Source organism: Canis lupus, chromosome 8 (assembly GCF_011100685.1).
Source record: "Canis lupus familiaris isolate Mischka breed German Shepherd chromosome 8, alternate assembly UU_Cfam_GSD_1.0, whole genome shotgun sequence".
Lineage (NCBI taxonomy): Eukaryota > Metazoa > Chordata > Mammalia > Carnivora > Canidae > Canis > Canis lupus.
This window is the reverse complement of record NC_049229.1, coordinates 31751319-31778715: the sequence shown is the minus strand read 5'-3', so window position 1 is coordinate 31778715 and position 27397 is coordinate 31751319. Positions and strand designations below refer to the sequence as shown.

At 39.4% G+C, this 27397-nt stretch overlaps 1 protein-coding gene and 1 pseudogene across 7 annotated transcripts in view; one reads left to right on the top strand and one right to left on the bottom strand.

Annotated features, from left to right (window-relative positions):
• Window positions 1-170: 170 nt before the first annotated feature.
• On the top strand, window positions 171-1760 carry LOC611024 (annotated as a pseudogene).
• A 15308-nt stretch (window positions 1761-17068) lies between these two features.
• The window catches only part of KTN1 (kinectin 1), a 105294-nt gene continuing 94965 nt past the window's right edge, over window positions 17069-27397 (bottom strand). For 4 of the 7 annotated variants that reach the window (XM_038544798.1, XM_038544792.1, XM_038544794.1 and 1 more), the window contains 7 exons: window positions 27205-27276; window positions 26877-26960; window positions 26639-26722; window positions 24161-24244; window positions 22232-22324; window positions 21264-21384; window positions 17069-17547 (listed from right to left, as the gene is read on the bottom strand). In XM_038544798.1, the coding sequence (XP_038400726.1) occupies window positions 17543-17547; window positions 21264-21384; window positions 22232-22324; window positions 24161-24244; window positions 26639-26722; window positions 26877-26960; window positions 27205-27276 (543 nt within the window). In that variant the 3' untranslated portion in view covers window positions 17069-17542. The remainder of the gene's footprint in view (window positions 17548-21263; window positions 21385-22231; window positions 22325-24160; window positions 24245-26638; window positions 26723-26876; window positions 26961-27204; window positions 27277-27397) is intronic. The other 3 variants (XM_038544793.1, XM_038544796.1, XM_038544795.1) reach the window with 1 other exon arrangement.

Sequence of the window (27397 nt, the reverse complement as noted above, 5' to 3'; positions counted from 1 at the left end):
CTCTCTCTCTGTGTGTGTGTGTGTGTGTGTCTCTATGAATAAATAAATATCTTTTTAAAAAAATGTAAAAAAGAAAGTGAAAAATAAAATGAAAGAAAAAGATTGAGAGAAATGTGGAAGAAGGAAGAAGAACCATAAAGGATTGGACAAGAGGATACTTATAGTTTCAACTAAAGCAGAGATCTTCTCTTCAGCCAGAGCTTCCCATTGTCCTCTACAGGGGTCCAGATATGTTCAGGGGCCATGGGAATGGGTCTAACAACAGTCTATGTGCGTGAGACATAGTCTTGTGGGAAGAACTCAAGATTTGCCCTCTAATAGATTCAAAAACTGTATTATGGCAGGAGTGTGTGAGAGAGGCTGCCATGACCACACCGCTGGCCATCAGCCTACAAAGACATGACCACCAACGCCAGCCCCTTGCACCCATATTGGCCTCGGCAGCTGAGGCTGGACAACTTTGTGCCTAACGACTGCCCCACTTGGCATCTCCTGGCTGGCCTCTTCTCTGTCTCTGGGGTCTTGGTTGTGACCACATGGCTGTTGTCAGGTCGTGCTGCGGTCATCCTCCTGGGGACTTGGCAGCGACTGTCCCTGTGCTGGTTTGCAGTGTGTGGGTTCATTCACATGGTGATTGAGGGCTGGTTCAGCCTTTATCACAAAGACCTTCTTGGAGACCAAGCTTTCTTGTCCCAACTCTGGAAAGAGTATGCCAAGGGCGACAGCCGATACATCCTGAGTGACAACTTTACGATATGCACGGAGACCATCACAGCTTGCCTTTGGAGACCACTCAGCCTGTGGGTGGTGATCGCCTTTCTCCTCCAGCAGCCCCTGCGCTTCGTCTTACAACTCATGGTCTCTGTGGGTCAGATCTATGGGGATGTGCTCTATTTCCTAACAGAGCACCGGGACGGATTCCAGCATGGGGAGCTGGGCCACCCGCTCTACTTCTGGTTTTACTGTGTCTTCATGAACAGCTTGTGGCTGGTGCTGCCTGGAATCCTCGTGCTAGATTCTGTAAAGCAGCTTGCTCATGCCCAGAGCGTGCTGGATGCCAAAGGCACAAAAGCCAAGAGCAAGTAGAACTAATCAGTAGTAGGCTGGGCTTGAACATTGGCTGATGAAGAACCCTCCACCAGGAAGAAGAATCCAGTCCTTACTCCCACAGGTTGGAGGAACAAAACAAATTGATCTGTCAAACTCAAGCTGATGGGTAAGGACCAGAAGGACCAAAGGCAGGGGCAAGAAAGGAGTTGTGTGGAGCTACTGCCAGGAGCCACTGGGACAAAGGTGCAGAAGAACCTGGGAGGGCCATGATGGTGGCAGTTTTTAAAATCAGGAAATAAAAGATCTTGACCCTAAAAAAACAAAAAACAAAACTGTATTATGCCTGGCAAATAACCTGTTTTCAGAGCAGCACAGAAAGGTAGGAATCATCCTAAGGGAAAGAGTTCAGCACAACTGACTGGTTCTTAGTTGTTAAAGGAGATAGAGGTTTTCATGATAAAAGTGTGGAGGCTAGTATATGAATCCACCTCCAGCCAGTCCTGAATGTGAGAGAGAGGCAACCTGATATGGAAGCTTTAATGGTACTGCTTTGGGAGTCTTCCAACAGGTGGTAACATAAAAGTAAGAGAGACACTCTTCTCTTTAGCAACAGAGCCCCACGCAGCTTTGGTTCCAGGGAAGCCACAGAAGAATCTACTATGGCTGAGGGATCATCTGATGAAACATAACAGACTCTGCAGGTGGAGACTTCTTCATGAGTACCTGGGGACTGACTCCCAGAAATATTTCAAAGTAGGAGACTAAGTGGACTATTTGGATAATTCTGCATAAAAGCAGAGACAAGAACCAGATTAATATGGGTTACAAAATAATGGCTTGGAGAGTAAGCATGGAAATTATAATTATCTCTAAAACAAAGGCTCAGTGGGATTCTTCTGTGTCTCATGGTCAAATACCTAGTAAGGGATATTCACTAGGCTTGAACTCTTGGTCCAGCATTCTTTCCACCTAGCAGAAGGGAGCTGAAGAATTCTAGAAGAATGGCAAGAGAAGATAACAGAGAGAAAAATACAGATGACAATAATGTAAAAATAACCATCAAATGGTCCATATACAATAGTCAAAGAGGCCAGCTCAGGAGAACACCATTAAAGGGATAGGAAGGGTCAAGAACGTGCCTTACTGAACTGAAATGAAGTGGAGCGAAAGAAGGATATGCTGAACCTCAACAAAAACAAAAATGATCACAAAGGAGACAGAAGGCAAGAAGCCAGAGGACAAAGAGAAAGAGTAAATTCTTCACCTTTAATATCATCCATTCATTTTGGGGGAAAATACCCACTATTCAAAAGCATTCATAAGAGTCTAGCAGGCGTTTGTGGAAACACCTCAACAAATACACATGATCAAACCTTGATGAGAATGGCTACAAACCTTTGCTTTTCTATTTTAAACTCCTGAGCATCATTTACAAGAAAAATATATTTTCCTTCCAAGACCAAGTTTGCTTATAAACATTGTCTGTTGCCTCCCTCTAGTGATGGCATATGTGATGTACACTCAGAATCCATCGACAGAGTTGGAAAATTAAATGACCAATGACAGCAATAATAATGCTTCTTTTTACTTGGACAGCAATGCATGGTTCTCAAAACGCTTTCACACATGTAATCTCTGTATCCTGACCACAGTCCTGTGAAGTAGGCAGGGTGTTTTCTACCACCAAATTGCCTCACACCAACATTGCTTCGAAGCCTAGTCATCAAACTGGGAAAAGAGAACAAGCTAGGGGTTTAGAGTCAAACCTTCATGGGAAGCCTGGTGCTGCCAGTGGTTTCCAGCCGGTAACTTCTATGCTGGTTTCCAGCCGGTGGTTTCCAGCCGGTGACTTCTATGGTTTGTGGTTTCCAGCCGGTGACTTCTATGCTGTGCCTCCATTGCTGGATGTGTGAAATGGGATTGAGACTGCATATATCACGGAGATGCAGCAGAGACTCAGTGATTGTATGTGTCCTGGCTTGTGCATGGTGCTTGGGGTGAGCTAAGGCCTGTACAAATTTTACGGTTGTTGTGAACAGCATCTTTGAGGAGTGGTTTCCACTGCCTTAGAAACCCATTTATGGTTTCTGGACCTGCTCAGAGGCATTACCTCCTTGAAACTTAAAAACATGTTGCCACTAAGTACTTAAATATACTTTCTTTTGTTCAACTATCCTCATCTTGCAGTTATTTCTCCTTTTTTGGCCTGGCTTATGTCCTGTTACATACTTCACTTCTGAAGAAGAACCCTGGCATCACAGGGGTCCCCCTTCTTCCATCCCACTCCTTTGGTCTCAAGCCTAGAGCCACTGCAAACCCACAGGACACCCTATCCTGCTATTCCCTCAGCTCATATGAGAGCTGCCCTGTCCACCCCTCAGGCACACAGGTTCCTGAGCACAACCAGAAGGGCATGTTCAGGCCAGGCTTTGATCAGAATGGATTTCTTCCACAGAGGCTTTATACCCTGGTGGATAAAGAGGAACCAGTGATCATGAGGAGGAGCAGAAAAATCCATAGGGAGCTCTTTAAGACTCTAAATCAGGGGTGCGGGTGGCACAGTTGGTGACTATGACCAACAGTAGATGACTGACTCTTGGTTTCGGCTCTGGTCATGATTTCAGGGTCAAGAGATCATACCCCAAGTTGGGCTCTGTGTTCAGTGGGAGTCTGCTTCAGATTCTCTCTCCCTCTGCTCCTGCCCACTTACTCTCTCTCAAATAAATAAAATCCTGAGGGGGAAAAAAGAGACTCTAAATCAAACTTACTATCTGAGCAAGCTGATAAAGTGTGTGTGCACACACATGCAGAGGTTCAGAGTATTTATAGGCTCAAGAGATCGATTTGAGGATGGTGTGGAGGAATTCGTATCGCTGGCTACCAAAAATAGGTCCAGCACTGGAAAGAGGAGATGTCAGGATGAAGAACAAACCATTTGTTCCTGAGCAATCACCTTTGACACTGCAGGTGTCAGCCAGGCAGCCCTCCTAATCCGTGTAATAGCCTCTGTCTCTACTCCACAGTGGGGTCAAGACCTGCCAGGTCCCTTTGCAGTCTTATGAGATAACAAGTTGGGTAGAAAGGAAAAGAGAAATCAGGGACTACAGAAATGCTTTTATTGTTTGCTAAAGAAAACGCCGCCCTTGCCGCCTCCAAGGTGCAGAGGCCTGGAGTTCTTTTTACAGCACAGTAGGAGGATACTTTCTAAAAATCATGTGCTGAGGGACACCGGGGTAGCTGGGTGGTTGAGCTCTGCCTTCAGCTCAGGGCATGATCCTGGGGTCCTGGGATCAAGTCCCATGGTGGGCTCTACCCAGGGAGCCTGCTTCTCCCTCTGCCTGTGTGTCTCTGCCTCTTTCTCTGTGTCTCTCATGAATAAATAAATAAAATCTTAAAAAAGTAAAAATCATGTGCTGGGATGCAAGACATCAGCGCCACAACCAAGTGCATGCATGCTTCTCTGCAGTGAGGTCAGGGATCTCATTCTTCAGTCCTTAAAAGGGACAGCAGGAAACCCCATCATGGTCTCAATTCCTTCAAAGCTTCGGGTCAGCCCTGCAAGCCCACACCAAGGGCAGCCAGAACTGTAACAAACCGAAGACCCACTCTGCAGATTCACCCCCCACCTCCAGGAGCCAGGGTCACTTGGGAATCAGAAACCATCTACTGGCACACACAAAAGTCTATTAGATTGAGCTGAAGTAGTCAATTCACAGGTATTGCCCATGATTCAGACATGCTTGAGGGTTTATACTCTATTCTTCCTAGAAGTAAACTTCCAGACTGAGTCTGAGCTGAGAAGCACCTCCTATAATTCAGAGGTAAGAAACCCTCCAATAAAATTCCTGTGCAGCAATGTCATGAGCTATACGATACAGTGAAAAGGAAACAGCCAAATCTTGGCCAGGCCTGGTCTGAATCCCGGTTCTACCTCTTCTTGGTCAGTCAATCTTGGAAATGTTCCTTTTCTCTTCAATCCTCAGTTTTCTCATTCTTAAAATGGGCATAGTAACAGCAGCTCACTCTTGCAGGAAACCGAGAGGATTAGACGAACATGTACAACACTGGACCCTCATAGTAAGTGGAGCTTTTGTCATCGTTCCCCTGTAACCTAATCACAGGCCCCCGGTCGCAGCAGCTAGAGCGTGGTCGCTGCCCTGCCATTTCCGGCGCCTCATCATGCAGGGTCCTCCGCTGCCTCGAGGCTAATGGCCCTCACACGGCGCCTCTTACGTTATTCTTGTTCTTCCCGGCTTCACTAATTGTTTCAGAAATCTGTTAGGCACAGCCCTCCCGAGATTCCTACTGTGCCCCAGAATAGCTTACAATTCTTCACATTAAAAATGAGCATCCTCAACTCTTCATTTCTTGCCCTAAGCCCTCTGGGACATGTTTAAAACAATAATCAAAGCAGCATAACCAGTTGACACCAGTCTTGAATAAAAGCGGGCTGTACCTAATCCCATCCCTCTTGAGCTCATTAAATGACTTTCAGTGCCGCTTTAAATCAAGTCTTTCTTTCTAGGGGCGGAGACCGAGAAGCTGTTGAACATCTTAAAAGTCACCCTGCTAGCTACTTGGGTCCTCCTCCTCATTCTTCCTGAACTCCCCCTTCCTGCTCATCCTCTTTCAACATCCTGCCTGGCTTCTTTTTTTTTTTTTTTTTTTTAATTTTTTTTTTTAATTTATGATAGTCACAGAGAGAGAGAGAGAGGCAGAGACACAGGCAGAGGGAGAAGCAGGCTCCATGCACCGGGAGCCCGACGTGGGATTCGATCCCGGGTCTCCAGGATCGCGCCCTGGGCCAAAGGCAGGCGCCAAACCACTGCGCCACCCAGGGATCCCCCTGCCTGGCTTCTTGCCCTCCTGACCCAATAGCCACAGACCATGATGGTGACAACTGATAACATGTATCGAACACTTACAAAGTGCCAGGACTGGTATAAGCAATTTACACATGCTAAGCCATTTGCTTCCTACAACAAGCCTAAGTGCATTACTGTTAGCCCTATTTTTCAGATGAGATGACTAAGGCCCCAACATGTCTGAGTAACTCAGGACCACAGAACTGGTGGACACGCAAACCCACAAAGCATTGAAGTGCTCTCAGGCATCTTAGAGCCCTTCCTCTTCCCCTCTCTTTTCCCCAAGTCCTTACCAAGTCCTGTCCCTTCTGCCTCCTAAATGAGCCCTGGATGGAGCCCTGACTTCATCCACTTTCTTATCTGCATGGTCCTGCTTTGGCTCAGGATTTCATCGCCTCTTGCCTGGATTCTTACCAACCTCTCCTCTGGCCTCACGGGCACTAATGTGTATCTCCTTCCCCACACGTTCCTCCACACGGCCACATCATTCATTCAGTCCTTCACTCATTTAACAAAATAGTACTAAGCAGCTCTTATCTGCCAGGTACTATGATAGCTTTGGGGTCATCCAAGTGGTAGGACAGTCCCTGACCCCAACGAGCTCGGAGTTATTGGGAAAGTCATACAGACAAACCCAAAAGAAGTATTCAGGGATAATGGAAAGGAAGATTGTATGACATGTAAGGTGGAAATTCAGAGGAAGGACTACTAGGTTCTGCTCAGCATCATGTAACAACTGATTTCTGTTGTAAATCACTCTAGTGGTTTAAACATAGCTGGTGTTTTGTTTTTTTTTAAACAAGCCTGGAGGTGAGAAGTCACAGAGGCAAGTCAGAGCTTCAAAGATAGGGCGGATCCCTGGGTGGCTCAGTGGTTTAGTGCCTGACTTTGGCCCAGGGTATGATCCTGGAGTCCCAGGATCAAGTCCCACATCGGGCTCCCTGCATGGAACCTGCTTCTCCCTCTGCCTGTATCTCTGCCTCTCTCTCTCTCTCGTGAACAAATAAATAAAATCTTAAAAAAAAAAAAAAGATTCGGGGTTTCTTTTTCCAGTTTCTTTGGTTTGTCCTACATGCCACAAGATGACTGCCATATCTCCAGCCATGTGTTCAGGCATGAAAAAAAGAGAAAAGGCGAAAGGGCTAGATCCGCTCATGTGTTCCTTTTTTCTTTTTGAATCAAGTGAGATTTTGCTTTCCTAGAAGCCCTATCCTATAGACTTCTACTTCGGGTTCACAGCCCAGATCTGGATTACATCACCACCCTTAGCCAAAAGGGAAGCTGAAAAAGTATTTGGCTTTTCAGCCTCTGTAGTGGGAGGCAGCAAAGGAGAAGGAGGTTAGGTGTGGCTGCTAAGCAGATAGGCTACATATGCTCAAGAAAGTTCCAAGGCAGAGATTATGCTTGCTCTCCCAAAATTCATGTGTTGAAATCTCACCCTCAGGTGATGGTATTAGGAGGTGGGACCTCTAGGAGGTGACTAGGTTACAAGGAGGGAGGCCTCATGAATGGGATTGGTGCCCTTATGAAAGAGGCCCAAGAGAGCTCCCTTGCCCACACACCCCCCCCCCTCCGTTTACCACGTGGGGACACAATGAGAAATCTATGACCTGGAAGCCAGCCCTCACTCCACCATGCTGGCACCCTGATCTCAGACTCAACTTCTGTTTTCAAGCTGCCAAGTGCATGGCATTTTGTTATAGGAGCCTGAACGGACTAAGATACACTTAAGCTGAGTCTTGATTCCTAATACACCATCCATAAATGAGTACCATCACTGATGTGCTGGTTCTCATTCAGAAATGCTGTGAGAGTGAAACTTTATGGACAGAATTGTCTTGTCATCATTATCATGTACCTGCTAAACGATAGGAGATACTTAGATAAGGGTGGAAACACACCTCACATTATCCATCACCATCTCCTGTACCTCCTGCTCCACTCCCTCCTCCCACTGTCACTCCCTGCCCTATATTCCCTTCTTTGCCTATGCTCCCACTTTAAGCCTTAGTTTAGACATTATGTTCTCCTGAGAGCCATCCTTGACTTGGCTCAGTGGACCTCCCACTGGAGTTGCCATGATTTGTAACCCTGTGGGGCCCCCTGAGCTCTGTGAAGACACCACGTCTCTTGTTCTCTGCTGCATCCCAGCCCCAGACCTCCTGTCTCCTAGAAGACTTATGGTAAAAAAAAAACTTGTTGAATGAAAATGCTCCGTAAACATACTGTGGCATATCCATATTTACAGCAAGTGTCTTTAATCCTAGCCAAAAAGCAAACAAGCAAACACCTGAGAAGTGAAGCCAAGAAGGAATGGGCTTAAACTTGATGTGGTCCAGTACCAAGAAGCTACTTCCTGTTAAGATCTGTAGATAATCCTATCACTGGAACCAAAATTAGAATAAGACAAACCAATAAATTAGGCTGAGAGATGGTGCTCAAAGGATCTAAGTTGGTTTCCTGGCAACAAGGACCCAATTCCCCTGCCTCAGACATACCTCACTGCACAAGCCAGTGTTTACCATATGAGGCTTATCTAGTTCACCAGGGAAGGAAGATTAACATTACCCAGGGCCCAAAATGTGCCAGGCACCACACACATGCCATCTCACTTGCCTCCCCACAACTCGGGGGGCAAATGGCTATGCTGAATAGGCTACAGGGCTGTAACATGCTGTGGGGACAAATTAGCCCCAGTGGTAAACTAAGGTGATTTCTTGCCCACACAGTGTGCTTCTGCACAGCTCTCCTCCAAGCACAGATTCTGGGATCTGAGCTCTCTGGTGTGACTCCATCAACCCTATCCTGCATTCCCAGCCGTGGAGATCTCTCACCTGCACCGGCCTTGAGGGCAAGAGCATCTCTATCCCAACTTGCTGCTTACTTCTTCAACTCATAGGCATCTGGAGTTACCTTCAACTTTTGTCTGCTGAGGTCTTTTCCTCTCAGATGGCCCTTCTGGACAGAATCCAAGACTATCCCACTGGCTTTCTCCCTCCTGTGCCTTCTGCCTGGTCCATGCCAGATATCCACATATCTTTCATTCTGAAAGATGTGGGTAATGCAGGCCATCCATCTTAGTCACCTCTCCCCTAACCTGCCTTCAAAGCAACCTTCTTGGGTGCTGGGTGGCCCAGTGGTTGAGAATCTGCCTTAGGCTGAGGTCCTGATCCCAGCGTCCTGGGATCGAGTCCCATATCGGGCTCCCCACGGGGAGCCTGCTTCTCCCTCTGCCTGTGTCTCTGCCTCTGTCTATGTCTCTCATGAATGAATAAATGAAATTGTTAAAAAAAAAAAAAAAAAAGCAACCATCTTTTGGTGTTTGTATTTTCCAGGAGTTATTCCCTGGTCCATTCTTTTCCAAATGCAGAGGATGCATTACAAGCTCTAGAGACAGTCTCCTTGAAAGCCCTGCCTCTTGACTGGAGATGAAGGATTCCCTCCTCCTACCACCTATTTCTCTCCCTTGGTGGAGATGGAACTCACAACACAAGAAGAGCAATTTCAGAAAAATCCTCTTAATTTGTTTCTAACTTCGAGCCCTTTTATGCCATCAGAGTGGATGTGGGAATTAAGAGCAGCAGCACAATCTCACCACATATAAGCTTCCACTTGAATATCTTCTACAGATTTGGAGCTCTTGGCCAGGCACGGGATAGGGGTAATGGAACTTAGTATATCACACACACACACACACACACACACAAAGGAGATATTATGGACCAGAGAGAAAGGGAGGGATAAAATCAATAGGCATTATAACTTTTTTTTCAAATGTTGTCAAGGGGCTAAGCCCTCCATGAGGGCAAATAACAGGAACAGTGGCATTTAGAAGCCAAGAGATCTAGAATGATATGGGATTGTATCAAAGGATAGGATATGGAGAATAACTGCAAGGTTCAACGTGTGGTCATAGGTGTAAAAGAGATGGTCTTTGGAGTTGCAGTAATTTGAACAATGCCCCTCCCCCCAAGACAGCCACATTGTAATGCCCAGAACCTGTGACTATGTTATGTTACACAGCAAGGGGCGTCTACAGCTGTGATTAAGGATTTTGAGATGAGAAGATTTTCCTGGATTATCTATGCGGGCCTTCAATATAATCACAAGAGTCCCCAGAAGAGGAAGGCAAGATGACCAAGTGATAGATGTGACAACAGAAGCAAGTATTTGAAATGACACAAGCAAGGGCTGCTTATCAGCCAAGGAATGCAGGAGGGCCCCGGGGCCAGAAAAGGAAAAGGGACATTTCCTCAAGAGCCTCCAGAAGGAATCAATCCTGATGACACATTTTGTCCAGTGAAATTGATTTTGGGTAATTTGTTATAATGGCCATAATAAACTCTACAGGAGTCAAGATCTAAAAATTGTGAGCCTAGACTGCTGAGTGGGGGGATCCATGTAGAAGAGTTCAAATCACTTGTGATGGTTGTGGAACTTGCACTGGATAGACAGACATAAGGGGGGGGGGGCAGTTTTTAATAAGTGAGGATGAGTGACAAGGAGATGTGTAGTTGACAGCAAAGAGGAGAGGCAATATTTCTAGAGAGCATGCAATTCAAAGGAGCATTCTTTTAGTTCAAGCCTCACAGAAGTCTTGTTGCAGCCTAGTGATGACAAAGGAGTCCCCTGGGTGGACCTGGGCCAGAGCTGGCCTAGTCACTGGATAAGCAGGAACATCCATCCAAGGTGCAAAGGACAGAAAACTATGGGCAGGAGTGGTTGTGTTAGTTTCCTCATGCTGCTATATGATAAACCTAGTGGGTTAAAACAACACAAACTAATTTCTTACAGTCCTCAAGGTCAGAAATCCCACATACGTTCCATTGGTATAGAATCAAGGTGTTGATAGGGTTGAGTTCCTTCTGGAGGCTCTAGGAGAGAATCTTTCCTTTGGCATTTTCAGCTTCTAGAAAGTCTAGTCTTTGAGTTAGCAAAACTCAACTTTGGCATTGGAAAACTCTACAAAGACTACAAAGAATATACTCCCAAAGCAATAATACATCTTCCTAAACTTCAAAAGCAAATCAACAGCAAAATGAAACCTGCACTTAAAACACTTAGCTTTCAAAAATAAAATAAAATAAAAATAAAATAAAACACTTAGCTTTCAATAATTTTGATTGCCACTTTTTATTATCATTAATTGAATGACCCCAAATAAATGGTTAATTAGTTGCTTTATAAGGGCATCAGCCATAATCCAGTTAAAAGTTGTAATATATATTGTCTATTGTAGAGTGTTGGGTGATATATTCTAAGGCAATGGGGTAGTTTATACTCCTAAATCATTCTGAGCGTGAATAGAGAGCAAGGCCAATTGTCTGTTAAGGCTACTGATAGCATTAAAACCAGCTGCTCAGCACATGTGAGAAAGTTTTGTATTTTCTATCCAAGTGTGGGTAGGAAATGAAATTCAGGTTTATTCAAAATAGGTGTCAAGTTAGTCAAAACACTAATATTGGTTGTCAGAAAAAAAAAACAAAAACCTGTTCCGTCTGATTGGACATGTTCATCTACAGAAAATCGAGTCTGTAGAGACTATCCCTAAGGGGATATCAAACATTCTCTAAGAGTCTTTATACCTGAGTTTCTATACCATCCTCACAGTGTTGACTGCATAAATTATCCTACCCTTGGTATGAAGAGTAAGAAAAAATTTTATTACAATTGATTCTTCCTTTAAGAAGATAAAAATCCTAACATTAGTCAACATATAGAATAACATTCATACACATTCAGGTTTGGAGTAGTGGGGATAGAGAAATCCACCAAAGAGGGAAAAAACTTAAGATAAACTTGTTTTTTTTTAAAAAAACAATGTGGCATAACCAGGAAATATCATGAAACACCAAGAACATCAAGAAAACCACCAATTAGCACTTTAAGTCTTTTTAGGATTTGGGAGAATTTCTTTTTCAATGTAGCAGGCTGACATACTGCAATTGCTCTCCTCCTTCCCAAATTTATAGAAATTATGGAAAAGACATAAAAATAATTGATAAATATTTAGCAATGTTTGGAAATAAGAACTCTTTATTTGACAAACCGCAAAAAAACTTGCACAAGAAAAGGAAATTAAAAACCATAATGCATGATTTTCAAAGTGTGGTCACCAAACCCAAATCAGCATCACTTGAAACTCATTCCAAATTGCAAATTCTTGAGCCCCAATTCAGATCTAATAAACCATAAACATGATGGGAACACATCAATCAACAATTTGTGTTTAATAAATAGAAAATATTCATTCTCTTCAATCGCTTAAAATATTTACAAATATTGGCCATTGGTAACAAAGGAATTAAAGAAAATTCATTGTTGCATTTGGGTTAGAACTTACTAAAGCCACATCATCTTATTACGTGCACAGCTAACAAGGAGAAAAACTAGATGCCCAGGGCTAAAAAGCCTGCACAATTTAGAAGGTGATTAAGATATGCTTATCAACACAATTCATTAATGTAAATTTCTATTTCCTACAACTATCATCTATCAATTACAACGATACCATGTGTTAGATATTTTGAAATGAATATTGTGCATCGAGCAGATAAACTCTGTATTCTGGCAATGAATGAAATCCCAAGAACTCTGTTGAATAGCTCAAGAAAAACCTGCTCTTAACTCAAAAACCACTAACTTCTTGATTCTTCATAGCAAGAGAATGCACAAATGTAAAGAAGACCTGCCCATACCTCTTTGACTCTGTACCCTAAGATCACCAGAAAATAAGTATTATCCAATTCTTTCTCATTTTCTAACTGAAGAGAATCAGAACTATCCTGGTAATTTGAAATCTCAAATCATATAATGAAATTATTTCCTGCCAAAACTTATTAGCATTCTTGCTGATAACCTCTTTTATTCTAAACCAACTTTTTTTTTTTTTTTTTGGTTTATAATTTCTTTCTTCTAAAGTCACCACAAATTCAGGAAATTGGTGTCATATAAGTCATATTCACAGACCAAATGCAGGATTAGGAAACAATACTTAAAAAATCCATGAGGTCAGCTGCCTGGGTGGCTCAGTCAGTTAAGTGTCCAACTCTTGATTTCAGCTCAGATCATGATCTCAGAGTGGGGAGGTCAAGCCCCACTTTGGGCTCTGTGCTAGGCATGGGGCCTGCTCAAGATTCTCTCTCCCTCTGCCCCTCCCCCCTTCTCCCTCTCAAAAAAAATTAATGATGTGAAAAATACTCAAAAAAAAAAAAAACCCTCTCTTAAAGGAAATCAAAATTACATAAAATTTTTATAAATTAGTGCTTTTAAATGTCACTTAGAGGGATCCCTGGGTGGCTCAGCGATTTAGAGCCTGCCTTTCAGCCCAGGGCATGATCCTGGAGACCCGGGATCAAGTCCCACATCGGGCTCCCGGCATGGAGCCTGCTTCTCCCTCTGCCTGTGTCTCTGCCTCTGTGTGTGTGTGTGTGTGTGTGTGTCTGTCTGTCTCTCGTGAATAAATAAATAAAAATCTTAAATAAATAAATGTATGTCACTTAGAGGAGTATATCGAATCAATTGTAGCATATCTACAGTGAAAATAAAGCTTCATATATAAATTTTAAAGTTAATATTGAGCAAATAAAGCAAATAGAATATTTATATAAAGTTCAAAAACATGCATAGTTTCCAGACACATGTATATGTATTAATTGTATAACAACATGAAATTAAATGATAAACATCACCTTTGGTGCAGCTGCTACCTCTGGAGAGGGAAGGAAATGGGACCAGGGAGCATTATACAAGCTATTTTTTTTAAAACATTTTATTAAAAAAAAAAAAAGATTTTATTTATTTATTCATAAGAGACCCAAAGACAGAGACAGAGAGGCACAGACACAGGCAGAGGGAGAAGCAGGCTCCATGCAGGGAGCCTGATGTGGGGATTCGATTCCAGGTCTCCAGAATGATGCCCTGGACCCAAGATAGCCGTTAAACTGCTGAGCCACCCAGGGATCCCCCTATACAAGCTATTTAAACTGTACCTTGTGCTTTAAAACAAAACAAAACAAAAACCTCAATTAGGACAAAACATTAATATTTGATATTGAGGGGATGCATAGGTTTTTTTCCTATCTTCCATTATTTTCTGTATCTTTAAAATATTTGTGATTTTTTTAAAACTCAAGACCTGAAAGACAAAATCCTCATAAATCAAAATCGGTGGATGCAAAGAAGTACAGAGAACTTACAGTCTAAAATGAATCAGGGCAGCCCGGGTGGCTCAGCGGTTTGGCGCCTGCCTTCAGCCCAGGGTGTGATCCTGGAGACCTGGGATCAAGTCCCAAGCCAGGCTCCCTGCATGGAGCCTGCTTCTCCCTCTGCCTGTGTCTCTGCCTCTCTCTCTGTGTATCTGTCATGAATAAATTAATAAAATCTTTTTTAAAAAATTAAATAAAATGAATCAGAAAACAAAAACTGAAAATAAATTTTAAGAAGTTGGCAAAGTGCAAATAAAGACTGAAAATGTTATCATTTTTAATTCATTAATAAATGAATTAAATATCACACAAAATACAAGAAAGTGCTCATTGAATTGCCCAGTGTTGGGAAAAAACAACACGCTAAGACTAGAAATAATTTACGCTTCCAAAAGCTTTTTTGTTATCTCTATACTATTCAATGTACTAGAAATTGAAACCAAGAACAATTTTTTTTAAACTTTTTTTTTTTTTTTAATTTTATGTATTCATGATAGAGAGAGAGAGAGAGAGGCAGAGACACAGGAGGAGGGAGAAGCAGGCTTCATGCCAGGAGCCCAACGTGGGACTCGATCCCGGGTCTCCAGGATCGCGCCCTGGGCAAAAGGCAGGTGCTAAACCGCTGTGCCACTCAGGGATCCCCCGAAACCAAGAACAATTTTAAATGTCCATGTCTTATTTTAAAAAACATAACAGAGGCATTTGAGTGGCTCAGTGGTTGAGCATCTGTTTTTTTTTTTTTTTTTAAAAAGACTTTATTCAGGACAGACACAGAGAGAGAGAGGCAGAGACATAGGCAGAGGGAGAAACAGGCTCCATGCAGGAAGCCTGACGCGGCACTCGATCCCAGGTCTCCAGGATCACACCCTAGGCCACCCGGGCTGCTCTCAGGTCAGGATTCCAGGGTCCTGGGATCAAGTCCCGCATCAGCATCCCCATAGGGAGCCTGCTTCTTCTCCTGCCTGTGTCTCTCTCTGCCTCTGTCTCTCATGAATAAATAAAATCTTTAAATAAAAATAATGAACACGTTTCCATGAAATGTAACTTCACTTTCCAAAACAAAACCAACCAAAAAGATATAGTGAGAAAACTAGCATTACTTTACACGTCTGCAAATTTCTTTACTATCTGGCCTAATGGAAGAGAACTGCTTGTGCATGCAGTCTGCTGTGGTATGCTATTTGGGTTGAAGCATACAAAATCTGACCTCACACAGGTATATCATTGGAAAACAGAGCAGCAGCCATTTCAGACAATTGTGGATATTCTGAGACACAACAGCAAAACTCAACATGTCGTAATTACAAATTACTTGCAACGTGGAGTCTGTGCTTTGGCACAGTTACATTAAAATCCCCTAGTTTATCTTGCTGTTTAGAATGGATCCTGTTACCATGCACGATTTTGTCAACATTGTGCATTGGTCATTCTCCCCTCCCTGTAGGCTCTCCTCGACCTGCGTAGTATTCTTAGGGCTTCCTGCCTCAACTGGCTGCAATAGTGACAAGGGGAGTCCCTCAAGATGGAGGACAGAGGACTCTCTTTTGATGCTCCTTTCCTCTTTCAGTGATCTACTTATAACACACAGGGGGAAAGGTAGACAGTTGAGAACAGAAGAGACAATTATAAAATCCCAAATTGGACCAGCAAGGTTGTGAACTTCCTGAATGTGTATTTGGTTGGGATGTTGAGGGTGGGGACACAAATTAATGACTGAACTGAATCCTTAATTGATTAATTTAAAATTTATTTTAATTTTTAAAAATTTAAACAAATGAAGAGGTTGAAAAATAATACAACTACACATTTCTTCTGAGGAAAAGCTGTGAAGGGAGAGCAGCAAGAGGTTGTAAGATGAAAGGTGGGATTTCCGTCTGCATTTTTCAAATGGCAGAGACATGGTATCTTTATAGGCAATAGCCAAGGAAAACGACTGAGATGATGATGATGATGATATGGTATCTGGCCTTCAGATTTGCAGAAAGCAACCAGGTAAGGCTTGGAAGAGTCCAAATCCTCAGACCGGTCATCACTGGCCATGAGCAGCCTCTTTAGTTTATCTCTACATACTTTAAAAATACTGATTTGGTGTAGATGAGGTTATACAAAAAGGTTGGAAGGCACCACTTTAGATAATCCTCAAACTATGAAAATGAATTTTATCCATTCATTCATTTCAATACCTGAGCACAAGTAAGTGTCAGGCACTTGCTCAGGGCTGTGGAAAAAGTGAAGAAAAGACGAGAGGATTCCTGCCCTCATGGAGCTACTTCCTGGTGGGAGGAAGAGGTATACTGGAGACTACAAACATTATAAACAAAAGTAGATAGGTGGATAGGGAGGCCGGGGAGATATGGGATGGTAAAGAAAGGCCTGATGAGAAAGGTGACAAACAGATTTCAAAACGGTAAAGAAGCATGCCAAGCCCAATACCCAAGGGAAGGGAGTTCTAAGTAGAAGCATTACTGAAATAGCAAGGAGACCACAGTACGGCCTAAAAGGCACTTTCATACTCAAGGGCACAGGACAGCTTTCAGTGCTCAGTTAGCATCTGCAGGGTTAGCATCTTAGTGCTTGCATCAAATTATTTAATTAATTAAAACTTTCTTCAACAAAAAATAACACGTGCAAACTGTGTAACACAGTACCTGACAAGGATACTAAAAAGTCAACTATTACTGGTTAAGAAAAAAGCAGAGCTCTTCCACCTGGAGTTGGGAGTGGTGAGTCTGAAAGCTAAATTCTTGCCTCATCCTTTCTGTAGCATACAGCACTGCTGGACACGGCTTACACTGCACAGAGCCACAGAGAAGACCCAGAACTTCTCTTACACAAGATAAGCAACAATACCTATCTTACCTGTCTAAAAGTTGCAATTAATAAATGGATTCTAAATTACATTGATCTGTACTGCTAATGTTAAAGCGCAATGAAAATTAGAGCAAGTCTGAATAATAAGCATCCCTTTATTTGCTGACGCCATTACAAAAAACAGATTACATTAGCAACAAAAAAGTGTTTTCTTGAAATCAGAGGCAGTTACTCCCCAAAATGTTAAGTAAAACAGTGTACAACATCAGTATTAAAATGTTAAATTTTATATTGTCTTCACCACTTTTGATCTTCTGAACAATTTTATTGAGCAAAATAAGATAAAAGATTACATGTTTATCTTCAGGAATGTAAAGGTCTAATTATTCAAACAGTTTTTATTATAAAACTAAACTCTGAAGGTGTCTACAGAGTTGGCTTTTTTTTTTCTCTCTTTAAATCAGTAGTCTAACAAGGATTAGAAAAGACAAAACTCTGTTCAGTGTTTCTGACAAAGTAGAAAGGGTGAAAACATAAATAAGGCTTTAATTTGGCAAAATATAATACAATGCCTTCTGTTATCCTTGAATGAACAGTTTCCCAGTTACTTCACTCTGTAAAAGATCAGAAAGAAAGAAATTCATTTTAAGGCAAGAAACAAAAGGCAATCAGAAGACATCTGTCAAACACCAAAAATACATATTCTATTTGATCTAGCATGGCTCTTTCAACTAGGATCAAAGCAATTACAGTAATGGTAATCAAAAACAAGAGAGAAATAGCAAGATTCAGAAGCTTTTGAGGTAGATTTAAAAATATGGGTGAAAATCTCAGACCAAATGGAGAATAATGTGAGGATTTAAAAATATTAGAAAATTTAAGAGAACATTGGGAATCCATTTTTATTAGTTCTACTCAAGAAAATATAAAGCTAATCAGGTGAGCAGCACTAAAATTTACAACTCTCCCCCCATGAATAAACAAAGTTTCAGACAGAAATTTTCTGAGGTCATGTGAAGCTTTCTAAGTCAGAATAATTTTAAGAACTTAAACTTCAAGGATGCCTGGTTTGCTTAGTTGCTTAATCATCTGCTTCAAGCTCAGGTCATGATCCTGGGGTCCTGGGATAGAGCCCTGTTTTGGGCTCTCTGCTCACTGGGGAGTCTGCTTCTCTCTCTCTGCCCCTACCATCTGGCTCTGCTCTCTCTCACATAAATAAATAAAATCTTTTTTTTCTTTTAAAGGAAATTAAACTTCAGAAAGTCATGAGAGAGACTAAAAAGACAACCAAATGCAATGTGCAAATTCTGACTAGATCCTGGTTTGGAAAAAATAGCTAAAAAAATATATGCAGTGTAATTGTGGAAACTTGACTATGAGTTTAATGCTGGATAATTTTATATAACTACTGGTTTTATCTGTTTGGACGTGATAATGGTATTATGGATTTATAAGAGAATGCTTTTGTTTTTCAGAAATGCATAATGAAGTATTTAGGGATAAAATGTCACGACATCCAAAAGTTACTTTCAAACAGTTTGACATCAACCAAATACGTATATACGTGTAAAGAGGTAAAGCAGGTGAAGGATGTGTGAGTGTTGCACTATTCTTACAACTTTTCTTTATGCGTAAACGTTTTCAAAATAAAAAGTTGAGAGGAAAAGAATGAGAAAGTTAAAAGGCAAAGTTACCACTGGCTATCATGTTCTTTAATTAAAAGCCAGATTAATGTCGGATCAGGCAGTCTACCTAGCCCACCAGAACAGGGCACTATTAAGTGCTGTATAAACACATCACAAAATATGAAAACCTGAGCTATAGGATAGCAAGTGTGAAGTGTAGAAATAAAAGCTAGTTTTTATCTGGAGCACTAATTCTTGTACTTCAATACCACTGTAAAAGAACATCTTTCTTTCAGAAACAAGAAACAACTACATCATAAAAAAAAATCTATTTGCCGCATGGAATAGGTAGAGCACATACGTACAGAACACGTACACAAAATTCCACCTCATTTTTTTCCGGATAACATTGAGAGCCTCTCCAACTCACTATTGATAAACCAAATGCTAATTTTAGGAAAAAATGAGAATTGGCAACACAAACTCTAAGAGGCTGGCAAAAAAGGATTAGACAGAATGAGGAGGGAAAAAAGCAGCAACATAAAAAGGTCAGAGCACAGAATGCCTGAATTACAGAAGCAAAGTACCAATTAAGAGCATAGGTAAGCACTGGGCAGAGCTCACCTCAATTTAAATCCCAGCTCACCTAGTTACTAGCCGTATGACCTTGGGTAAATTATAGAAGCTTTGTGGATCTGTTGTAAAATGGGAATAAAAAAACAAATAATAACACCAACCTACGCCCTGCCCTGGGCTGTTGTCAAGATTAAGCAAATGACCCCAAGTCAGAAGCCTGTTCAAGCTTAGAATGATATTCATAAAGTGACTGCTATTAAAATTAACCTTCCTCCACAGGATTCCATAAACTGGTTCCAAGCTAAGAGAACTTGAGTGTTAATGGTCTGAATGTTTGTGCCCCACTTCCCACCAAGTTCGTATACTGAGATTCTAACCCCTAATGAAATGGCATTTGGAAGTGGTGGCCTTTGAAAGATTCCATCACCACGAATGGGATTAGTGTCCTTCTAAAAGGGACTCCAGAGAGCTCCCTTGCGTCTTCTGCCATGCACAGACCGTCAGAAATAAATATTATTTAAGCCACCCACTCTAAGGGATTTTGTTATAAAAGCCCAAACAGACTAAGACTCTGGAGTAGTGAAATCTTCTGAGATGGTCCAATATACAGTTTGAACACTTAGAAGACAAGCAAATATAAAACAAGGAAAAATAGATATCTGGGTACAGAAAAGCATACTTTATAAAGTACTAGTGTTGCTAGTCCAAAGCTTAAAAAAAAAAATTTCTTAATTCATATAAATGAAGGGAAGGGATGACAATCCAATCTTCTTAGGCTCTCAGAAATGAAACCCTTTCCTTATCACACCAAGGCCTATGGACTGACTTCAGCAGAGTTAGCATGTTTTAGAACTATTTTCAGTCTCTTATACTGGAAACTTATACTTTCTTATACTTTCAGTATCAAAATAAAGGCCTGTATTAGTTCTAGCAATCAGGAAATTACTAATGATCTCAGCAAAAAAGTTTTCATTGGAATGACATTCTAGAGCCCATGGAGCTGTTAATATAGTGAGTAAAGAAGTAGATACTGTGAGAACAGTTTCTTATTTTAAGAATCTCTATGAAACAGTGAGGTAAAAAAAAAAATTAAGGTGATAACCTGAAGGGAAATGCAAGGTTAAAATAAGACGTTAGAGCAGGTTTTCAAGACCTAACAGAAGAAGCATGTGCAAGGAAGAGAATAAGACTGAAGACATGGGAAAAAGTTACCCAATGAAACAGGAAGGTTATTTTCTAATGTGGAGAAGGGAGGTAATGTAGCAAAAGTTTAACTACAGGCAATGGAGAGGTCAGCTTACCAAGGATAAAAAATAAAGATACTATTATTTTTGCTGACAGGTTAAAAGAATGAGCTGGGTTTATCTACAAAGTCTTATAGAGTTGACTGACCTGAAATAGCATTTTAAAGAGAGTTTGTGTTAAGGTAGGCCAGAGGACAATCATTCCAGAAAAGCGAGACAGAATGGATGCCCCTATACCAAAATGGAGATCCATCCAACTTTTCCAGGACACCTAACCTATCTGGAGGGCAACAAAATTTCATAAAAATGGTTTGGTTAACGACAGGTTTATTTATCCTCAATTAAGCCTCTTACTTTAGGAGTTAAAAAATGGGATTTCTTTGATTATCTTTATTAGCAGACTTAAGTAAAAGTCAGTTAACAATTTAAAGAAATTGTGATGATCGGATATTCAATTCAGCATCTTATCTCAGTAAAAACATTATAGTCACTTTATTTTACCAAGTTATCAAAAAAAAAAAAATCACACAGATACTTTAACAGAACTAAGATTAGGATAAACTAAAGAAGCAATTGCCCACATTATGCAATGAACAAAACCTAGGTAAACAAGTCATAAGAAAGTTTGTTTTATAAGAAAGTCAGAGGAGGTAAAAATAAAAGGCCCCCTCCCTCTTTCAAATTGCAAGACCAAAATATATAAGAGATGGAAATAAAACCCCAAGAAAGCTAAAGCTGTCAACTGCAGGCGTTGAGAGAACGAGGGACTATTTCTACCAGGGGAACAAGAGCTCCTGTACTCCTAGTAAACCAACACTGCGCATACATTCACACACACTATGTAAATTACCCATAAACAGACAATAGTAGTTCAATTATTCTTACCTAATACCTGGTAGTGTTCTTTCTCCTTTGTGAGCTGTTGGTTTACTGCCTGAAGCAACTGCTGTAACTGTGTGACAGTCTGATTTAGACTTACAGACATCGTCTCCTTCTCAGAAGACTCCTAAAAGAGAAGATCACTTTTGATGAAAAACTCCAAACATAAGGAAAAGGCATTTGCAACCTAAAACAGAAAATACTTTATTGCTCTTTTAAATATAAACATGAAAAATCTTGAAAATGACATTAAAAATGAACAAAAAACCACATACAAAAATAGCATTTGCTATCTATCAGCACAAATTAGGTTGCATCAAAGAAAGCTATGTTGTAAATGTCACTAGGCCAACAAAGGGAAAAAATCCAGACCCTGCCTAATAGTTGTAAATCCATTTCTCCTTTCAGGAAAAAAATCTGCCAGACACTAAAGGGGAGCACATTCATAACAGTAAAAAGAAGTTCACATATATTGAGCTAGACAACAGCTCTGTTGTAAGTGCTACACACTCTTCTAAAATCTTTTATATAGTAACTTCATTTACTCCTTTAAACAATCCTACAGGTGGTACTATTATCATTGCCTTTCTGAGATGGAGCAACTAAAGCACACAGAGGCTAAGGAAAGTTGTCCAAAGTCACACAGCTACTAAGAAGCAGGGTCCGGATTCAAGCACAGGCAGTCTAACAAAGTCCGCGCTCTGAAAGCAGTACACCAAAATACTTCCAACACAAACATTAAATTAATGTAATATCTTACTAAACTAAAGTGAAAAACAAACATTAAAAAGAACACTGTATTTCAGATAAAATATCAGGAAGACAAGACAACCTTCAGTAAGAATGCAACATACCTGATGGAAGTACATTACAAAGTCATTGTTTTAGTCAGAGAAGGATCTTGCACATTTTTATTTTTCACCTAATTTACAAGGTAATTAGCATAGAGATTTAGGGTAAAAGAAAATGCATACCGCTTCTGGGGAAACATCACTATTCTCAATAACAGTAGTGTCTCCAGCAGCTTTTACGATTTTTGACTGGATAAGATCCAGCGACTGTTGAGCCTGTTAGGAAAACAATATGGTAGCTTCTAAATACTACAATGGAGTATTAGGAGAAGAAAAATGAGTGATTTTCTTATTTTGTACAAGATTGAGGTTCATCTCAAAATACAATGTACAGCCAATCTATTAAGATTTTTTTTTTCTCCAAAATGAAGTTTCCTCCCTGACCAGATTGTAAAAACATGCTGTCTTTAAAAAGTTCAAAAGGCAGAGAAAATGTGTAAAGAAATTAAAAGAAGAAATTACCACAGTTGATATTTAGGTTAACATTAGTCTAGATCAAGTATCAGCTGAATCTGGCTACAACCTGTTTATCTATAGCTCATAAGCCAAGAATTGTTTTTATATTTTTAGAGAGTTGTGTTAAAAACACAAAGAAGAAGAAGAAGAAAAAAAAACACCAAGAAGTGTATGTGGGAAAAACCATATATGTCCTACAAATCCTAAAACAGTGGCTTTCCTCTGACCATCTTGTCCAGATCCCTCTTGTACACATATATGTGCTAAGAGAAAATTTCATATAAATGGGCTTTTAACATACACGCTCTTTGATACTTTTTTTACAAAGCATTTTGTTAACTTTTTATATGAATATTTATGTGCATTTCTAATCAAGTGTTGCATAGTATTTCTGGTCTACAGATATGAGGCAGCTGTTTTCTACTGCATTATCATTTATAAATAACATGGTACGTCCATCCTTTAGCACCTGTTTACTATCCTTAATACCTGAGAAACTAAACTACTAGGCTAAAACTGCATGCTAGTTTTTTGTTTGTTTGTTTAAGATTTTACTTATTTTCTTGACAGAGAGAGTACAAGCAAGGGCAGTGGGAGAAGCCTGACATGGGGCTCAATCCCAGGACGCTGGGGATTGTGACCTGAGCTGCAGGCAGACGATTAACCGAGTTAGCCACACAGACACTCCTAAACTTGCATGTTTTATATTTTGATCAAAGAGGTCAAAAAATAAAATCATCTATCAAAGTAAATCATATTGCTCGTCCTTGACACCATATCATGAATCTACGTTTGAGCTCTGAAATAAACATCCTGAGTTCACATTTTGTCTACTGGTAATAGTAACACCAAAATAACTTGAAGCAATTCTGGATTCCTATACTTTTTTTATCATGCTAAATGTACACTTTATGGATTCCTAGACTTTTATATAACAATCAGAAGCTGTATCATACAAAAATATTTCAACTTTAAAAAAAGTGACATTTGTTTTGCTAATGACTCCTACAAACATAATCCTAGCTCTAAAGCAGCTTTAATATAAGCATATGTGAACGGCACGATTAAAAATATCTAAAAACAGAATTAAAAATAACTTGCTAAGCTAATGTAAAAAGTAAGAAATATAATCTTAAAAATTCCCCATTTATACACAAGATTAAGAAAGTCTATTTCCATGAAGAAACAAAAGGAATAAATTTCCGAAACATCAGAGGTCTACACATTTTAAATCTATAAAAATCAAAGGAAACATACTTTGTAAGCAACTACATAGGAAAATCCCAACAAAACAATATATGGATGTGGCCAAATTTTTTTAAAGAGTACCTACAATTACATTTAAAACTTAATCTATACTTCATAAAACAATCACTTATATAAATGTGTTGAAATAATGAAGCAAATTAAGAATGGAAAATAAGCCAAAAAGTTTAGTTCCAAAAATGTAACTGTAGAATAAACAGCTTAAATTTATAAACACATTAATATGCAAAAAAAACCCCACAAATCCAGAATTAGCAGTATGTTTTACTTAAGATTCAAGGCACAACACAGCATGATGATATAGCATCTTCAAGACAAGCAGTGTCTTACCTTATGCAAGTCACCAGCTACCTTCTGTCTTTCACTTTGTTCAGTTCTAAGCTTTGTGAGTGTTTCATTTAACTGTGTCTTTAACTGTAAAAATAAAGGGAATACTACAATTAACTTAATTTGCATTCCTCTTTGATTGAGACCTCTAGAAGAATGAATGAGAAAGAATGGGATCGCTAACAGTTATTATGCACAGTGGATTAGCCAATATGCTGCACCAGATGTATAGAAAAGCTAAGCAGTGGAGGTTTCCATCTGGAAAGCTAAATATAAGAAAAGCTACAGAAACAAACTATGGTTCAGAATAGAAAACTGTAAACGTAAAAACAAAAATTATCACATTCCAGTAAAGTGCCTTTTTTTTTTTTTTTTTTTTTTTAGTAAAGTGCCTTTTAAAAGTATTACTCTTCACTATTCATAAAGTATTTCATTCACAGTTAAATTATTTCAAATTAAAAGGCAAGTAGCCAGAAATTTTACTCATTAGTTTAAGGCTTTCTGACCTATACAGTTAAGAGTCAACTGTGTATTTTAAGAGACACTGAACAGATGAATCTGTAAATGAAATCCATAAAATGAAAACTTCAAAAATTTAAAAGTTTTGATCATCTTTTAAATCATCACTAAAAGAGATCAGTGTAAGATCACACCAGCCTAATTATACAAGCGATGTCTTAAAATATACTTCTCAGTAGTCAATTTGTCCAGTTATAAAGTTCTATAAACTCTATTGCCAATACATAATGCCTCTTCTCATGATAAATGTTCCAATTAAATATGCATAAGGGAAATGGACTACACTGACAACAAATAACTTTATTAAATTCATCCAGTTAACAGATTTTGCCACACACCAATAGGTGCAACATTCCAAACAGTTTCTGGAGACCTAATAGAGAGAAATGTAAGATACTAACCTTTTGAACTGGAGAAAGAACTAGTGAGGGACATTTCATTTGGGGAACTCTATCTAAATACTTCAGTTTTTGCTCCTTCACTTAACTCTATTTAGCACATCAGAAAGATTATTCCTTCAGCTCCCAAACACAAAACGTATGTATAGGCAAACAAAGTTATTTTATCTTAAAATGTAGCAACAGTTATCCTGACCTGAGCAAACAAACTGAAAAACTAAAAGATTATGAATTCAAGGCAAAAATAAGAAATACCATTTAAAATGGTGCCCCTTAACAGAAGTAGAGAGGCAAAAATACAAAAAGAACATTAGGCTGAATGAAGACTCAATTATAATCCTATGGGTATGATGCCTCTGTTGGGAGTCAGCTACTAAGCACCAAAGTTAAAAGTAAAATCTCCAATAGTTAAAGTTAAAATGATTTTTAAAAAACACATTCTAGGGTAGAGCTTATGGCTTGTAGGTATGGCATAACCACAGTCCTGATCTGTGCAATATATAGCAAGCATATATATAAAACTTCACACTGCAGTGGGAATTATTCGATTAAATAAAATGAAAATAAGTAAAACCAAAATTTTATTTCGAAAATAAAGAGGGGAGCTCTATGTGTACATTTCAAAGAGCCCTACTTTGAAAACTCATTCCCATAAATCACTGCCATAACACAGAAGACCAACTACAAATGAGTGAGTTAAGAAATTTTTGATACATAGAGTAGTACTAAGAAAGTTCCAAACTATGCAGGGTTAATTTGGGGTAAGGAGAAACTTACTATGATCTTCCTAGAGTTCATTCAGATATTTCAAATTTAGTCAAGTGTTATAACAATTTTTCAGTCACAGAAAGACATAATTATTGTTTGAAACATACAAGATAGTCATATTTATCTAACAGCTAAGCTTGTCATAATCTGTAAATTTCTAGAAAATTTAAGAATGGGAATATAGGGTATTCTATGTCTTTATAAGGCATTTAACTTTATAAGACAACCATAGTTGTCTTTAAGTCTACAGTTTTAGAATTACTATATTCTAAATGTTATGTTGATGATAAAGAACTTCACAAGCTTTCTGTTATCTATAATCAATAGAAAGACCAGTTAAAATAAGAAGCTGGAATGAATTGTTGCCCCTGAATGAAGAATATGTATCTACAATCTTCAGTAATCTCCTTTCAGATTAGAAAATAAGAGGTCCAGTTAACTATCATTAGCTCTGAGAAGAGAATCTTCACAATTCAGGCAATCTTTATTTGTTTCACTTCTTTTTTCACTGAAAATAATGCTAAGAAATTAGGTTTTATAAAACATGAATTTTTTTCTGGAAAAGAGTTGCAAGCCAAACATGCCATTGTTAGGAGCTAAGAAAAAAGGATCATCTTAGGGAGTCAAGAAAAGAAAAGATCATCTTAAGAGTCATCAGAATATGAAGATTATCTTAAACTTACAAAAATGCCAAGCTAAAGATGTTAGCAAGGAGAAAGTTTGGATGGTTTCTCCACATGTCAACACAAGTGTTTTCAGAGCCTACTTGATACCCAGTGGAGAACAAGCTTCTTACCAAATTTAGCTCTTCATTCTGTCTTACTGCTTCAGAATATGAATCATCAAGTTTTTTCTGCAATTCAGTCAACAGATCTTTCAGCTGCAATGAAGTTTAGAGTTTAAGATTGATCTCCTTATGATATCCCATGTTTTGTATGCTACTTGGAAGTTCTGCCACAAACAATGTACACTGAAATATTTTATCACTATTATAAACTTAAATTGAGAAGCAAAGTGGAAAAAATTCTAAGTACCTCTCTGACTTCTGTAACATAGGTAGATCGTTCAATTTCTGCCTTCTCTAGTTCCATTTCCAAATGCTCTCGTTCTCTTCTCAGCTAGCAACGCAACAAAGAAGAAAAGTTATCACATTTAAGAACTCCTTTCATGATGCTCCCCCACAATGGAAAGTTATGACATGTACAAATACAACACTGTATCATCTCAAACACTACCAAGATGTTCTTAAAAGTGTAACAACTGTATCATTAAAGAAGTCTTAAAACACAGATCTTAAGACAACCCTTAATGCTAAAACTGAGTCCACAGGTTATATACAAATCAAGCAAGGAAATAACATACATTTTCAATATCTTTATTTTCTCTTCTTAATCGCTCTAGCTCTTGTTCTGAAGATGTGAATGACAACTGCATCTGAAATATGAAACAATTATATGACCAAGTAATCAAGGATAGAGAGGCTTCTATCTCGTAGAATTTTAATCAAACTTCAGAGGTTTTGAGATCTTATTTAAAGCCATACTGAATTTTAAAA